Source organism: Schistocerca americana, chromosome 9 (assembly GCF_021461395.2).
Source record: "Schistocerca americana isolate TAMUIC-IGC-003095 chromosome 9, iqSchAmer2.1, whole genome shotgun sequence".
Taxonomy (NCBI): domain Eukaryota; kingdom Metazoa; phylum Arthropoda; class Insecta; order Orthoptera; family Acrididae; genus Schistocerca; species Schistocerca americana.
In genome coordinates, this window is record NC_060127.1 from 9,072,772 (window position 1) to 9,090,685 (window position 17,914).

General features: G+C 44.8%; 1 protein-coding gene across 3 annotated transcripts in view; it reads left to right on the forward strand.

Annotated features, from left to right (window-relative positions):
• The window catches only part of LOC124551160 (putative uncharacterized protein YKR104W), a 92,776-nt gene that overhangs the window by 22,622 nt on the left and 52,240 nt on the right, over positions 1 to 17,914 (forward strand). For all 3 annotated transcript variants that reach the window (XM_047126132.1, XM_047126133.1, XM_047126134.1), the window contains exon 3: positions 14,982 to 15,105. In XM_047126132.1, coding sequence (XP_046982088.1) covers positions 14,982 to 15,105 — 124 coding nt within the window. The remainder of the gene's footprint in view (positions 1 to 14,981; positions 15,106 to 17,914) is intronic.

The window sequence follows — 17,914 nt, forward strand, 5'->3', positions numbered from 1 at the left end:
TCACTTCTGTATTTGAGTTTTGCACACCAGTGTATATCTTCAATATCCCCTGTTGGTCTTATTTGGCACAGGTCCAGCACCACTGATCACTTGAATCCAATGAGTGTTTTGGAAGCAGTCTCCTTTGTAGACTTACTCCGTTCCTCCGGTATTCTACCAATAGACCAAAGTCTACCACGTGCCGTACCTACTGTTAGGTCTCCGTGATCGTTCCGTTTCGTATCCCTACAAATTGTTGCACGCTGTTGATCGTATGAGTTACATATTCCACTTGTCACGCACTGGTACTGTAATCGGAACTAATGATATCAGCTGCATCGGGACTTTATGCAGCGGGTGAAAATGTGTGCCAGGCTACGACTGGAACAGGGATCTCCAGCTTACTAGGCAGTTGCGTCAACCACTGCACCACTGGACGCAGCAAAGTGTCCCGGTGATCTCCCAGACCTCGCCCACGTCCTCAGTTCTCGCTAATTTCAGATTCCCGCAGCAGGCCAAACGTAAATGTGCATCCGCACTGAAGTTTGTGGATGCATTGCCTTTCCAAGGCGAAACGATTATATGAATGTGTGGTACATTTTAAAAATTATTTTTAAGTGTTTTAGAGAAAATAGTATCCAGCGATTCATTAGAAGATAAAATGCAAGGCTGTATATGGAACGGGCAATACCTATGAAATTTGATAAAACTGAAAGTCAACCCACCTCTCCTACTGAGATTAGGAAAATAACAAATTCATGCAAAAGGGGAATTTCTTGTTCCTAATACATAAATAGGTTTCTCAGCTACGTATGTAGTAGCTCATTGAAACAGGCCATTTATACAGACTTCAGTATGCTATTGTTAAAGCATTGCATAATAAACAGGATAGGTCTGAAGCTAACAACTGCTGCCCAACCTTACTTCTGACAGCTTCATCCAAAATTCTTCCAAATGTTATGTATTCAAGAGTAGCTTTACGTATCTGTAAAAATGAAGTACTAACAAATTGTCAATTTAGTTTTCAGAAAGACATTTCAACAGAAAATTCTATACATGCTTGCACTGAATAACTGAACATCGCCCACCGTGATATTTTATAATTTCTCAAAGGCTTTTCACTGTGTGGATGTATGAGTGAGACAGTGAGCAAATGGTTTAATTCATATATAACAGGAAAAATGCAGAACGTTGAAATTGACAGTACAGATAGACTCCAAAAATCAGCAGAGTCCTCTAACTGGGGAGATATGACGAATGGTGCCCCACAGGGTTCCATCTTCGGTTCCTTATTGTTCTTCATATATATTAATTACTTGCCACTCTATAATCATGAAGATGCAAAGCTATTTCTTTTTGATGATGATACAAGTATAGTAATCACACCCAACAAACAGGACTTAACAGAGGAAATCGTAAATAAGCTCTTTCAGAAAATTATTAAGTGGTTCTCTGCAAATGGGCTCTCACTAAATTTGGAGAAAGCACAGTACATACAGTTCTGTACAGCAAATAGCATAACACCGTTGACAAAAATACACTTGGAACAGAGGTATCTTGCTAAGGTAGCATATTCGAAATTTCTGGGTGTGTGCACTTATGATAAAATGAATTGGAAGAAACATATTGATGATCTGCTGAAACGGTTAGGTTCAGCTACTTACGCTATTAGGCTTATTGCAAATTTTAGTGGTAAAAATATCAGTACATTAGCCTCCTATGTTTATTATCATGCACTGTTTTCACATGGCATCATATTTTTGGATAATTGTTCACTAATAGAAAAAGTATTCACTGCATAAAAGAGTGTAACCAGATTAAGAGCTGGAGCCCAGGTAACATCACCTTGCAGACGTTTATTTAAGGAACTTGGGATATTTCCTAATGAAATGTGTTATTAACAACCCATCCCAATTCAAAAACAATAGCGAAGTGGATAGCTACAATACTAGAAGAGAGGGGTTAAATCTGACATTGGTACAGAAACGGATTCATTATCCTGCCACTAAAATATTTGGTCATTTACCAAATAGAATTAAAAGTCTGACAGCCAGCCAACATTTAAATACAAAACAAAAGAATTTACGAATGACAATTCATTCTACTCAACACATGAATTTTTAGATATGAAGCAGTAATTTTATATTTATATACAGGGTGGTCCATTGATCGTGACCGAGACAAATATCTCACGAAATAAGCTTCAAACGAAAAAACTGCAAAGAACGAAACTTGTCTAGCTTGAAGATCGAAACCAGAGGACGCTATGGTTTGCCCACTAGATGGCGCTGCCATAGGTCAAACAGATATCAACTGCGTTTTTTTTTTAAATAGGAACCCCCCATTTTTATTACATATTCGTGTAGTACGCGAAGAAATATGAATTAGTTGGACCAATTTTTTCGCTTTGTGATAGATGGCGCTGTAATAGTCACAAACATATGGCTCACAATATTAGACGAACAGTTGGTAACAGGTAGGTTTTTTAAATTAGAATACAGAACTTAGGTACGTTTGAACATTTTATTTCGGTTGTTCCAGTGTGACACATGTACCTTTTTGAACTTACCATTTCTGAGAATGCATGCTGTTACAGCGTGATTACCTGTAAATACCAAATTAATGTAATAAATGCTCAAAATTATGTCCGTCAATCTCAATGCATTTGTCAATACGTGTAACGACATTCCTCTCAACAGCAAATAGTTTGCCTTCCGTAATGTTCGCACGTGAATTGAGAATGCGCTAACGCATGTTTCCAGGCGTTGTCGGTGGATCACGATAGCAAATATCCTTCAACGTTGCCCACAGAAAGAAATCCGAGGGCGTCAGATCCGGTGAACTTGCAGACCGTGGTATGGTGCTTCGACGACCAATCCACCTGTCATGAAATATGCTATTCAACACCGATTCAACCGCACGCGAGCTATGTGCCGGACATCCATCATGTTGGAAGTACATCGCCATTGTCTCATGCAGTGAAACACCTTGTAGTAACATCGGTACACCATTACGTAGGAAATCAGCATACATTGCACCATTTAGATTGCCATCGATATAATGGGGGCCAATTATCCTTCCTGCCATAATGCCGCACCATACATTAACCCACCAAGGTCGCTGATGTTCCACTTGTCGCAGCCATCGTGGATTTTCCATTGCCCAATAGTCCATATTATGCCGGTTTACGTTACCGCTGTTGGTGAATGACGCTTCGTCGCTAAATAGAACGCGTGCAAAAAATCTGTTATCGTCCCGTAATTCCTCTTGTGCCCAGTGTCAGAACTGTACACAACGGTCAAGTCGTCGCCATGCAATTCCTGGTGCACAGAAATATGGTACGGGTGCAACCGATGTTGATGTAGCATTCTCCGAAGTTTTTGAGATTCCCGATTCTCGCGCAATTTGTCAGCTACTGACGTGAGGATTAGCCGCGACAGCAGCTAAAACACCTACTTGGGCATCATCATTTGTTGCAGGTCGTGGTTGACGTTTCACATGTGGCTGAACACTTCCTGTTTCCTTAAATAACGTTACTATCCGGTGAACGGTCCGGACACTTGGATGATGTCGTCCAGGATACCGAGCAGTATACATATAACACGGCCGTTGGGCATTTTGATCGCAATAGCCATACATCAACACGATATCGACATTTCCCGCAGTTTGAACGGTCCATTTTAACATGGGTAATAATACCGTCAGCACTGGCGGAATGTTACGTGATACCACGTACTTATAAGTTTGTGACTATTACAGCGCCATCTACCACAAAGCGAAAAAAGTGGTCCAACTAAAACATTCATATTTCTTTACGTACTACACGAATATGCAATAAAAAATGGGGGTTCCTATTTAAAAAAAACGCAGCTGATATCCGTTTGACCTATGACAGCGCCATCCACCGGGCCAACCATAGCGCCATCTGGTTTCCCCCGTCAAGCTAGACGAGTTTCGTTCGTTGTAGTTTTCTCGTTTGATGCTTATTTCATGAGATATTTTGCTTGGTCAGTCTCAATGGACCACGGTCTTCAGTCCAGAGACTCGTTTGATGCAGCTCTCCATGGTACTCTATCCTGTGCAAGCTTCTCCCAGTACTTACTGCAACCTACGTCCTTCTGAATCTGCATAGTGTATTCATCTCTTGGTCTCCCTCTACGATTTTTACCCACCACGCTGCCCTCCAATAGCAAATTGGTGATCCCTTGATGCCTCAGAACATGTCCTACCAACCGGTCCCTTCTTCTAGTCAAGTTGCGCCACAAACTCATCTTCTCTCCATTTCTATTCAATACCTCCTCATTAGATATGTGGTGCACCCATCTAATCTTGAGCATTCTTCTGTAGCACCACATTTCGAAAGCTTCTATTCTCTTCTTGTGTAAACTATTTATCGCCTATGTTTCACTTCCATACCTGGCTACACCCCACGCAAATACTTTCAGAAACGACTCCTGACACTTAAATCCATACTGGATGTTAACAAATTTCTCTTTTTCAGAAACGCTTTCCTTGCCATTGCCAGTCTACATTTTATATCCTCTCTACTTCGACCATCATCAGTTATTTTGCTCCCTAAATAGTAAAATTCATTTACTACTTTGTCTCATTTTCTAATCTAATTGCCTCAGCATCACCTGATTTAATTCGACTCCATTCCATTATCCTCGTTTTGCTTTTGTTGATGTTCGTCTTATATCCTCCTTTCAAGACAATGTCCATTCCGTTCAGCTGCTCTTCCAGGTCCTTTGCTGTCTCTGACAGAATTACAATGTCATCGTCGAACCTCAAAGCTTTTATTTCTTCTCCATGAATTTTGGTTCCTATACCTAATTTTTCTTTTGTTTCCTTTACTGCTTGCTCAATATACAGATTGAATAACATTGGGGATAGGCTACAACCCTGTCTTACTCCCTTCCTAACCATTGCTTCCCTTTCATGCTCCTCGACTCTTAAATATTATATGTAGTGTAATGAAAAGTTAAACTGATACGTTCTACATTATTCAATTACTTGCGAAATGTGGTATTCATAATCTACGGAACAAGTATTAAAGTAACGTAGTTTAATGTAATGTAATGTACGAAAGCCATATATTAAATAGAAGTGACATTACATGATATTATCAGAATTAATAACATTAAGATTGTCTGCTAAGAAATTTGTCAACGAGGGACAACGTGTTAACAGTCAATAAATCTTGCATCTTTCTCTTAAACTGTCATTAATTAGGAGGTAAACTTACAATGGTTCTTGGTACGTTATTGAAAATTTTCGTTGCTGAAGCATCAAGGTTTTGTTGGATCACAGTTACTGTCTTTAAATCTTCGTGTAGATTTTTTTTTAATATCTCGATGATGTCTACCAAGCTCTTCGTTCTCGACGAGGTCAAATACTACTTGAGAAAAGTTTCAGAATGAACTACAGTAAATATGTGGAGAAGTAACAGCAAGAAATAATTCATTGTGCTAAGAATAAACAAGTCTTTGGGCATGTTTGTGCACAACGTTCTTAAACTCTTTCTTCAAATAATTCGTTACACTAGTTGAGACTACCGCTTGTACTCCAGAACAAACGGTTGTCCACAAACGAAATAATTTCCGCCCTACCTGAACCCTATACTTCCCCTTCCAGACACGGAGACCCATTGTTAATACAGAGTACCTACTAATATTGAACAAGTTGCTTGTCTTTTGTTAGTGTATTCCACGAGTCATTCCACGTCCCTGCAGCTTATCCTTCTCGAGATGACTTACGGAACACGACTGGTGAACGAATGAATAGCGATGTTTATCTCATTTAATATAAAGGGTGATTATAAGGTCCGCGAAAAATTTTAGAAAGTCAGAACAGATAAATGGGCAAGAAGAATGTAATAAAAGATACAGAATGTGGAAGTGAGAGTCAACGACGTGAATGTCCTGTGTGTCGGCCCTCCCTTCACACGGCAGACAGCTAGTCGGCAGTGCTAACCCGCCTGTACCAGACCCAGTGGGCCGGCAGTGGCGGTACGAACAGCTATAGTGCGATGCGGTTTCTCAAATCTTTGACGTTTTGTGGCAGACGTGCAAAATTGAAACTTCTCCTTTTTTCTTTGTGCAGCCTTCCCATCGGAAGAGAGTCCGCTGTTTGGAACCATTTCTTACGATGTAACGCTTCGTGTTGTTTGAGGCTTCTTGATCTGAAATCTGCGTCTGTTGTGTCCCGCACTGCCTCCGGCCCCCGCCAGTCAGACGACGGCACTGAGCTGACGACTCAGCTGGATGTCGCCCGTACTGCGCGTCCGCACCGGTCAAGTCTCCATTCTTGCATCTTTTCACTGACTGGAGCCACTCCAGCTCCTTGCCGCGTCGTCGTATAGTTCAACTGGTCGAGCAGGGAAACGCCTTACAGTGAGGTGACAAAAGTCACGGTTGTTGTTGTTGTTGTTGTGCTCTTCAGTCCAGACACTGGTTTGACGCAGGTCTCAATGCTACTCTATCGTGTGCACGCTTCTTCATCTCCCAGTACCTAATGCAACCTACATCCTTCTGAATGTGCTTAGTGTATTCATCTCTTGGCCTCCTTCTACGATTTTTATCCTCCACGCTGCCCTCCAATGCTAAATTTGTGATCCATTGATGCCTCAGAACATCTTCTTCTTGTCAAGTTGTGCCACAAACTTCTCTTCTCCCCAATTCTATTCAATACCTCCTCATTAGTTAAGTGATCTACCCATCCAAACTTCAGCATTCTTCTGTAGCACCACATTTCGAAAGCTTCTATCCTCTTCTTGTCCAAACTATTTATCGTCCACGTTTCATTTCCATACATGGCTACACTCCATACAAATACTTTCAGAAACGACTTACTGACAATTCTATACTCGATGTTAACAAATTTCTCTTCTTCAGAAACGCTTTCCTTGCCATTGCCAGTCTACATTTTATATCCTCTCTACTTCGACCGTCATCAGTTATTTTGCTGCCCAAATAGCAAAACTCCTTTACTACTTTAAGTGTCTCATTTCCTAATCTAATTCCCTCAGCATCACCCGACTTAATTCGACTACATTCCATTATCCTCGTTTTGCTTTTGTTGTTGTTCATCTTATACCCTCCTTTCAAGACACTGTCCATCCCGTTCAGCTGCTCTTCCAGGACCTTTGCTGTCTGTGACAGAATTACAATGTCATCGGCGAACGTCCTAATTCCATGTCGGACCTCGTTTCGCCCGGCGTAGCACAGCAACTCGACGTGGCATGGATTCAACAAGTCGTTGGACGTCCCCTGCAAATATATTGGGCCATGCTGCCCCTATAGCCGGACATGATTGCGAAAGTGCTGCCGGTTTGTGCACGAACTGACCACTCTCGTATGTCCCACAAATGTTCCATGGGATTCGTGTCGGGCGATCTGAGTGGCCAGATCATTCGCTCGTATTGTCCACGACGTTGGTCATACCAGTCGTGGACAACTGTGTTCCGGTGTCATGGCGCATTGTCACCCATAATAATTCCACCGTTGTTTGGGATCATGAAGCCCACGAATGACTGCAAAAGGTCTCCGAGCAGAGGAACGTAACAATTTCCAATCAATGACCGTTTCAGTTGGACCACAGGACCCATTCCACTAGCTTGCACAGTACCTTATTTACGACATGGGTCCATGCCTTAGTGGGTTCTGCGCCACACTAGAACCCTACAACGAGCTGTTACCAACTGAAATCGGGACTCATCTGACCAGTCTACAGCTCTACAGTCGCCTAGGGTCCAACCGATACGGTCACGAGCCCAAGAGAGGCGCTGCGGGCGATGTCGTGCTGTTACCAAAGTGACTCTGGTCGTAGCCCATTTTTCGCGCTACTGTCGTAACGGATACACTAGTCATAAGTCCCACATTGATTTCTGCTTGTCTGTTAGCACTGGTAACTCTCGCAAACGTCACTGCTCTTCGTCGTTATGTGAAGGCCGTCGTATTGTCCGTGGTAAGACGTAATGCCTGCAATCTGGTATTCTCGGCAAACCCTTGACACTGTAGATATCGAAATATTGAATTCCCTTGCGGATTGCGAAATGAAATGTCCCAGGCTTATAGCTCCAACTACTATTCTGCATTCAAGGTGTGTTAATTCTTGTCGTGCAGCCATAAACATACCAGTTAGCTTTTCACATGAATCACCTGAGTTCAGATGACAACTCTGCCTATGCAGTGCCCTTCTCTACCTTGTACACACGATGCTACGCCATCGGTGTATGAGCGTATTGTTATTCCATGGCTTTTGTCGCCTGAGTCTATGTTATTTTCAGTCTTCGCATTTCGATGCTTGTTGTGGGTGTGCCGGCCGGACTGGCCGAGCGGTTCTAGGCACTACAGTCTGGAACCGCGCGATCGCTTCGGTCGCAGGTTCGAATCCTGCCTCGGCCACTGGTGTGTGTGATGTTCTTAGGTTAGTTAGGTTTAAGTAGTTCTAAGTTCTAGGGGACTGATGACCACAAATGTTAAGTCCCATACTGCTCAGGGCCATTTGAACCATTTTTTTGTTGTTGTGGGTGCTCAGCGCTAACAGGTGTGGACCAACACTCGGTACGGGTCGACCGAAGCGTCCGATCCACCCGTCGGCTTTGACCCGTGACGTAACGCTGTTGTGTGTGGCGTCACGACGGCGCGGAATTTAGTTTGTGAGAGTGGAGTGTTTGTAGGTGTCGTTTTGATGCGATTGGTGTTGCTCTCTGGAGGTGTGTTAGGTGATATTTTTGGTTTAGTTTGCGAGTGTGGCGTCGTGTGTGAATTTTGGTGAATTGCTCTTTTTATGTCTCTGGTAGGCATGGATATGACTGACAGGGTCAACTGTTTTCGGTTGTCAGCTATGATGGGGAAAATTCCGTTGTCTCGAATGAAATTTCTTCAGCTATTCGGATTTTTGGATGAAGTCGTGAAGTGTTCAGTATGTCGTGAAGAAATGAGGCTTACTTAAAGTTACGGCGACTCGGACCACGGATGGCTGTATATGGAGATGTCGTAAGCATAACAGGTCAAGGAAGTGTTCGATCCCAATTTATGAGATAGGGAGCTGCTGTTGGCCTAAATAGGTCAAGCGAAGTGTCAGATTCCAGATGATATTGTGTTTAGTGGTATTTGGGGAGTTTTGTGAGGTCGGTTATTTTTCGACGTTTTGCGTGGTTTTGTATGGGGGTGGGTGTCTAAATTTGTTTATATTTAGTTTGTCCCCAACCAAAAACCCCATATTTCCCTCGCTTGTCCCGTTAGTGCAGTAGGTTTTTTGTGGAAGGTGTGTGTGTTTGTTTTTCGATGTATTTTCGTCCTCATAATGTGTACGTAACGATTTTATATGCGCCATATTGGAAAAAATCTACCATCTGGTGAGCAAGATGTATGAGACAGGCGAAATATCCTCAGACTTCAAGAAGAATATAATAATTCCAATCCCAAAGAAAGCAGGTGTTGACAGATGTGAAAATTACCGAACTATCAGTTTAATAAGCCAAAGCTGCAAAATACTAACGCGAATTCTTTACAGACGAATGGAAAAACTAGTAGAAGCCGACCTTGGGGAAGATCAGTTTGGATTCCGCAGAAATATTGGAACACGTGAGGCAATACTGACCCTACGACTTATCTTAGAAGAAAGATTAAGGAAACGCAAACCTACGTTTCTAGCATTTATAGAATTGGAGAAAGCTTTTGACAATGTTGACTGGAATGCTCTCTTTCAAATTCTATAGGTGGCAGGGGTAAAATACAGGGAGCGAAAGGCTATTTACAATTTGTACAGAAAGCACATGGCAGTTGTAAGAGTGGAGGGGCAAGAAAGGGAAGCAGTGGTTGGGAAGGGAGTGAGACAGGGTTGTAGCCTCTCCCCGATGTTATTCAATCTGTATATTGAGCAAGCATTAAAGGAAACAATAGAAAAATTCGGAGTAGGTATTAAAATCCATGGAGACAAATAAAAACTTTGAGGTTCACCGATGACATTGTAATTCTGTCAGAGACAGCAAAGGACTTGGAAGAGCAGTTGAACGGAATGGACATTGTCTTGAAAGGAGGATATAAGATGAACATCAACAAAAGCAAAACGAGGATAATGGAATGTAGTCGAATTAAGTCGGGTGATGCTGAGGGAATTAGATTAGGAAATGAGACACTTAAAGTAATAAAGGCGTTTTGCTATTTGGGTAGCAAAATAACTGATGATGGTCGAAGTAGAGAGGATATAAAATGTAGACTGACAATGGCAAGGAAAGCGTTTCTGAAGAAGAGAAATTTGTTAACATCGAGTATAGATGTGTCAGGAAGTCGTTTCTGAAAGCATTTGTATGGAGTGTAGCCATGTATGGAAGTGTAACATGGACGATAAATAGTTTGGACAAGAAGAGGATAGAAGCTTTCGAAATGTGGTGCTACAGAAGAATGCTGAAGTTTGGATGGGTAGATCACTTAACTAATGAGGAGGTATTGAATAGAATTGGGGAGAAGATGAGTTTGTGGCACAACTTGACTAGAAGAAGGGACCGGTTGGTAGGACATGTTCTGAGGCATCAAGGGATCAGAAATTTAGCATTGGAGGGCAGCGTGGAGGGTAAAAATTGTAGAGGGAGACCAAGAGATGAATACACTAAGCAGATTCAGAAGGATGTAGGTTGCAGTAGGTACTGGGAGATGAAGAAGTTTGCAAAGGATAGAGTAGCATGGAGAGCTGCATCAAACCAGTCTCAGGACTGAAGACCACAACAACAAAAACAACATATTGGAATCGTGGTTTATGGTCGTTTCCGCCATAGTTGTGACGTCATGGGTCAAAGCAAACGTGCGGGATCTGACGCTTCCGTATTTCTCTCGGAACTATATAAAGCAATTAGCCTCACCATTGTACGGTATATTTTTGATTGTGGGTGAATAGGCATCTCATGACAACAAACAGCAACAGGAAAGTCTCTGAATCGCAATCAGGTCACTCCGATTCCTGCTGGCACATCCCCACTCACATAGCCGTCGCTTTACAGCCGAGAGCCTCGGTATCAGAATGTTACCATCTTGGCGAAAGGAGCCCCCTTAATTCGTGTACTTGCAGGAGATGGACTCGTTTCGAGGACTCAATCACGAGGACGTTTACAGATCTTTGCAGACCATCATTTCCATGTTTACACTCGAGTTTGAAGTTGCTGCCTGGTGTCCGCCGCAGGCATCACATCATGACACTGGTCACGGTACGCATTTCTGTGCGACGCGCGCTGCGCTATTCGAAGAGGAGTGGAGTGGAGTCAGGACTGAACATCGATGAACGCCGACTGTCGCAGGGAAGCCGTCAGGCAGTCTTGCCAGTCTAGTGTCGTGCCGCACTGAGTACTCAGCTTATGTAAGTTTCTGCAGCTTTGTGGTAGCGAAGAGGATACCAGATCGCCTGCAGTTTTCCTCCACCATAAGCGCTGTCCTCCGTGTGACCTCGCGAGGAATCATCTGCTTGCGTCACGTCTGGCGTTCATGATTGCGACTCCACTGGTTCCAGGTCAGCGGCCGTGACTCCGTCTCTCCAGCGACGTCCTGCCGTCTCGCTCAGGAACACACTTGTGGAAACACTCACAGATGAAACCCCTGCTATTAGTTTCATGTTGCGGCACGAACCACGTGTGCAGCCAACTAACATAAGGACAGCACACACATCCATACCCAAGGCGGGATTCGAACCTGCGACCGTAGAAGCAGAGCGGTTCCGGAGTTAAGCGCCTAGAACCGCTCGGCCACAGCGGCCGGCTCCATCGAGTCGAGATAGCTGATACCATTGATAGTTCTCTCAACAAAGAAAAATGCCGGCCGAAGTGGCCGTGCGGTTAAATACGCTGCAGTCTGGAACCACAAGACCGCTACGGTCGCAGGTTCGAATCCTGCCTCGGGCATGGATGTTTGTGATGTCCTTAGGTTAGTTAGGTTTAACTAGTTCTAAGTTCTAGGGGACTAATGACCTCAGCAGTTGAGTCCCATAGTGCTCAGAGCCATTTGAACCATTTGAACAAAGAAAAAGGGTTTATAGACTGCCTCGTTGGGACATGCCATAGTACACGTTAAGTTTCTTGGTATCCCGGACGTGTTCGACTGTTGCATTTGGATTCTCTGTCCCCTGTATACCTGTTGTTGTGTCGGTTGACCATTCCCGAAAGATGAAAAGCGGCCTCGCGACTGAAGACCAGTTTGCTTGCCAAGTCATTATTCATGTGTTTACACAGATCTGGACACGGCTCAATTTGTTCAAAATGGCTCTGAGCACTATGGGACTTAACTTCTGAGGTAATCAGTTCCCTAGAACTTAGAACTACTTAAACCTAACTAACCTAAGGACTTCACACACATCCTTGCCCGAGGCAGGATTCGAACCTGCAACCGTCGTGGTCGCGCGGTTCCGGACTGTAGCGCCTACAACCGCTCGGCTACCACGGCCCCGCACCTCGTGGTCGTGCGGTAGCGTTCTCGCTTCCCACGCCCGGGTTCCCGGGTTCGATTCCCGGCGGGGTCAGGGATTTTCTCTGCCTCGTGATGGCTGGGTGTTGTGTGCTGTCCTTAGGTTAGTTAGGTTTAAGTAGTTCTAAGTTCTAGGGGACTGATGACCATAGCTGTTAAGTCCCATAGCGCTCAGAGCCTACCACGGCCGGCGCTCAATTTGTCGTCATGGTTTATGGCTAGCAGGATCTGCGATTTGTATGGTTTCGCTCTCAATCGCTTACAAAGAATTTTCCAAAGTTTTGGCTGAGGGATGTTTTGTGTGTGTGTGTGTGTGTGTGTGTGTGTGTGTGTGTGTGAAATCTTATGGGACTTAACTGCTAAGGTCGTCAGTCCCTGAGTTTTCACACTACTTAACCTAAATTATCCTAAGGACAAACACACAGACCCATGCCCGACGGAGGACTCGAACCTCCGCCGGGACCGGCCGCACAGTCCATTACTACAGCGCCTCGGACCGCTCGGCTAATCCCGCGCGGTGGATGTTCAGTACTGCACTCCGTAAAATCAGGTCCCTCACACCGTCCTCCGTCTATTGTGACACAGTAGGTCGGCTCCAATCTTTTCCATCGTACAGCCAACCATCCTCACTGAATTTCTCGCAGCACTTCACTGTGCGGTAGACGGGTCGTGTGTTGTGAAAATTGCCGCGATAATCTCTTTGCACGCGCTCAGTGCCGACTGGCAACGGAAGAAATACTAACACATACTGGGTCCGGGCCTAAGTTCATAGCGTTTTCCCGTAAGTTTAAGAAACGCAACAGATACACATACCAGAGACTTGAGTCATCAATAATATATTCTCCTTCACAATTTACAACAGCCTGCAAATGATGGGATAACTTTCCGTGTCCGCGACTGTTGGCATCACGTGGTTTTGAGGCGAACAACTCGTCGAGCTATGCTGGGAGCGCATTTTCATCCGGAGAGGAAGTTCCTTGAAGGCTGTTCGATGGAGAGCGGAAAAGGTGAAAATATGAGGCCGCAACTTCAGGTGAACAACGTGGGTGCGGCGTCACTGCCCAACCCTACTCCTGTACAGTGTTCGCTGTCTATCTATCAGAGTGGGGGCGGGAGTTACCGTGGAGCAGCGCCACCTCACGCAGTCTTGCTGGTCGTTGCTCTTGGACTGCGTCTGTAAGACGTGTCATTCGTTGACAATAAAACTCAGCAGTGTCAGTCACACATCGAGGAAGCAATTTGTAGGCCACCACGCCGTTGCTGTTCCACCGGATGTATGACGTCATCTTCTGTGGGTGCTCACAGATGTTTGTGTGGAGAGTTGCTGCTTTGTCTGGGCTCAACCATTCCTTTCTTTTCCTTACGTTATAAAAGCAAACACCATCCCTCGTCATCAGTAACGATGCAGATAGGAACGGTCGGTGTTGTTCGGAGAGACAACTGATGACCAGCAATCAGAGATGCAAATATTTGTGATTTTAGCTTCTTAGTGCATTCTGTACCCACACACACGATTTTTGAACCTTCCCAACCACAGGCAAATGTCGCACTATGGAGGAACGATCACAGTTCATCACATTTGCCAGTCCTTATGTATACTGACGTGGGTCATTGAGGATTACCGCGCTTAAACGATCTTCTTCAATCCCCGAACTTCTTCCTGAATGCTCCCGCGTCCGGCCATCCTGATTTAGGTTTTCCGTGATTTCCCTAAATCACTCCAGGCAAATGCCGGGATGGTTCCTCTGAAAGGGCACGGCCGACTTCCTTCCCCATCCTTCCCTAATCCGATGAGACCGATGACCACGCTGTCTGGTCTCCTTCCCCAAACCAACCAACCAATCTTCCTGAATGCGGAGTCACTAATGTCAAAACAATCCTCCTTAAAACGAGAAAATCGTTTCCTTGCCGTGCTCTGTCCATTGGAATTATCCCCGTACGCGGCGTAAATGTTTCTACGTGCCTCCACTCCACTGCAGTAAGCCCTCTATTGAGATCAGAAGAATATCTCGGAAATGCTTCAATTTCTCCATTAGCTACTCCATTTTCTGGCGCCACACCTCCACTCACTATCTCCAAATGACAAAATGACAATATATAAACTCAAATGGCGACAGCGAATTACAAATAGAACATGACAACCGATAAATAAATCCATATAACTGGAATACCAACGTGAAAAACAATAACGCTCGGTACTTGTGCACCAACCTAATAAAATAGTGCGTTCTCTGCACGGTTCTCTGCCATTATCAGCAAGTACGGTAGATGGCGCCCGTGGCAGCGGTTTTCCAAACTGACTAGCCAGCTCCAAGTTCACAAAACACCTTGAGAACCTGTCTCACAACTTACGGTATCATTTGTTACGTTACATTTAGCCGTTTCCTTACAGCAATTTTTCAAATTTTTTTCCAGACTTTATGTTTGTCCTCTAGGAACTGAAATATAAAACCATGAAAACATTCATCAGTAAAAAAATTTATTAGAGTTCTATGTGTGTTTTTGCATTAGTGCACGTCCGACATGAAGTGATCTTTCGGTTTCTTTCAGGACGACTACATGTGTTCGAAAGCCGTGTCTGCCGAAATAAGCAGCGAAGCCAACCTGTGGATCGACAGCACGGTCGCTTTCTTCGCACTGTTGACTGTAATAATAATCATCATGTTCGGAGAAAGTAAGTAAAAATTCTTTTTTGTGTAAATACCACGGCTAATGAACAAACTAGGATAATGGAATGTAGTCGAATTAAATCAGGCGCTGTCGGTATTAGATTAGGATACAAGACACTTAAAGTAGTAAATTAGTTTTGCTATTTGGGTAGCAAAATAACGGACGATGGGCGAAGTAGGTTCAAATGGCTCTGAGCACTACGGGACTTAACATCTATGGTCATCAGTCCCCTAGAACTTAGAACTACTTAAACCTAACTAACCTAAGGACATCACACAACACCCAGTCATCACGAGGCAGAGAAAATCCCTGACCCCGCCGGGAATCGAACCCGGGAACCCGGACGTGGGAAGCGAGAACGCTACCGCACGGCCACGTGCTGCGGGCGGCGACGTAGGGAGGATATGAAATGTAGACTGGCTGTGGCAAGGAAAGCGTTTCTGAAAAATTTGTTAACATCGAGTAACGATTTAAGATTAGGAAGTCCTTTCTAAAGGTACACTACTGGCCATTAAAATTGCTACACCACCAAGACGACGCGCTACAGACGCAAAATTTAACCGACAGGAATAAGATGCTGTGATATGCAAATGATTAGCTTTTCAGAGCATTCACACAAGGTTGGCGCCGGTGGCGACACATACAACGTGCTGACATGAGGAAAGTTTCCAACCGATTTCTCATACACAAACAGCAGTTGACCGTCGTTGCCTGGCGAAACGTTGTTGTGATGCCTCGTGTAAGCGGGAGAAATGCGTACCATCACGTTTCCGACTTTGATACAGGTCGGATTGTAGCCCACTGCGATTTTGGTTTATGGTATCGCGACATTGCTGCTCGCGTTGGTCGAGATCCGATGACTGTTAGCAGAATATGGAATCGGTGGGTTCAGGAGGGTAATACGGAACGCCGTGCTGGATCCCAACGGCCTCGTATCACTAGCAGTCGAGATGACATGCATCTTATACGCATGGCTGTAACGGATCGTGCAGCCACGTCTCGATCCCTGAGTCAACAGATGGGGACGTTTGCAAGACAACAACCATCTGCACGAACAGTTCGACGACGTTTGCAGCAGCACGGACTATCAGTTCGGAGACCGTGGCTGCGGTTACCCTTGACGCTGCATCACAGACAGGAGCGCCTGCGATGGTGTACTCAACGACGAACCTGGCTGCACGAATGGCAAAACGTCATTTTTACAGATGAATCCAGGTTCTGTTTACAGCATCATGATGGTCGCATCCATCACGGTGAACGCACATTGGAAGCGTGTATTTGTCATCGCCATACTGGCGTATCACCTGGCGTGATGGTATGGGGTGCCATTGGTTAGACGTCTCGGTCACATCTTGTTCGCATTTATGGCACATTGAACAGTGGACGTCACATTTCAGATGTTATAGGACCCGTGGCGCTACCGTTCATTCGATCCCTGCGAAACCCTAAATTTCAGTAGAATAATGCACGACCGCATGTTGCAGGTCCTGTCCGGGCCTTACTGGATACAGAAAAGGTTCGACTGGTGCCCTGGCTAGCACATTCTCCAGATCTCTCACCAATTGCAAAAGTCTGGTCAATGGTGGCCGAGCAACTGGCTCGTCACAATACGCCAGTCACTACTCTTGATGAACTGTGGTATCGTGTTGAAGCTTCATGGGCAGCTGTACCTGTACACGCCATCCAAGCTCTGTTTGACTCAATGGCCAGGCGTATCAAGGCCGTTATTACGGCCAGAGGTGGTTGTTCTGGGTACTGATTTCTCAGGATCTATGCACCCAAATTGAGTGAAAATGTAATCACTTGTCAGTTCTAGTATAATATATTTGTCCAATGAATACCCGTTTATCATCTGCATTTCTTCTTGGTGTAGCAATTTTAATGGCCAGTAGTGTATTTGTCTGGAGTATGGGAGTTAAACAGGGACGATCAATAGTTTATGGCTCTGAGCACTATGGGACTTAACATCTATGGTCATCAGTCCCCTAGAACTTAGAACTACTTAAACTTAACTAATCCAAGGACAGCACACAACACCCAGCCATCCCGAGGCAGAGAAAATCCCTGACCCCGCCGGGAATCGAACCCGGGACCCCGGGCGTGGGAAGCGAGAACGCTACCGCACGAGCACGAGATGCGGGCGATAAATAGTTTAGACAAGAAGAGAATAGAAGCTTTCGAAATTTGGTGCTATAGAAGAATGCTAAAGAATAGATGGGTAGATCACGTAAGTAATGAGCAGGTACTGAATAGAATTGGGGAGAAGTGGAATTTGTGGCACAACTCGACAAGAAGAAGGGGTGGTTGGTAGGACACGTTCTAAGGCGTCAAAGGATCACCATTTAGTATTCGAGGGAGGCGTGGAGGGTAAAAATCGTAGAGGAACACCAAGAGATGAATACAGTTAGCAGATTCAAAAGGGTGTAAGTTGCAGAAGTTCCTCGGAGATGACGAGGCTTGCACAGGATGGAGTAGCATGGAGAGCTGCAGCAAACGAGTGTCTCCACTAAAGACCATGACAACAACAATGAACATTATTTCACATAGATGTAGTTCTGGTCTACGTTACAGAAGACGCAGAAAACTGGGGCATGTTGGAAAGACTGCCGCGGCCTCAGGAACACCCGCTTCCAGCTCTCGAAAGTGTTTGAGTTCGACACTTTCGTCTCTTTTGGCCACCGCTTTGTGGTCATTACTTCACAACGGCGCAGCACTTCACTACAATCTGTCCTGTGGGGGCCTCTTCATGTCTGCGTGACTACCGCACCCCGCAGCGTGTCCGTAATTGAAGTTCCAGTCTCAAAACGCTGTGG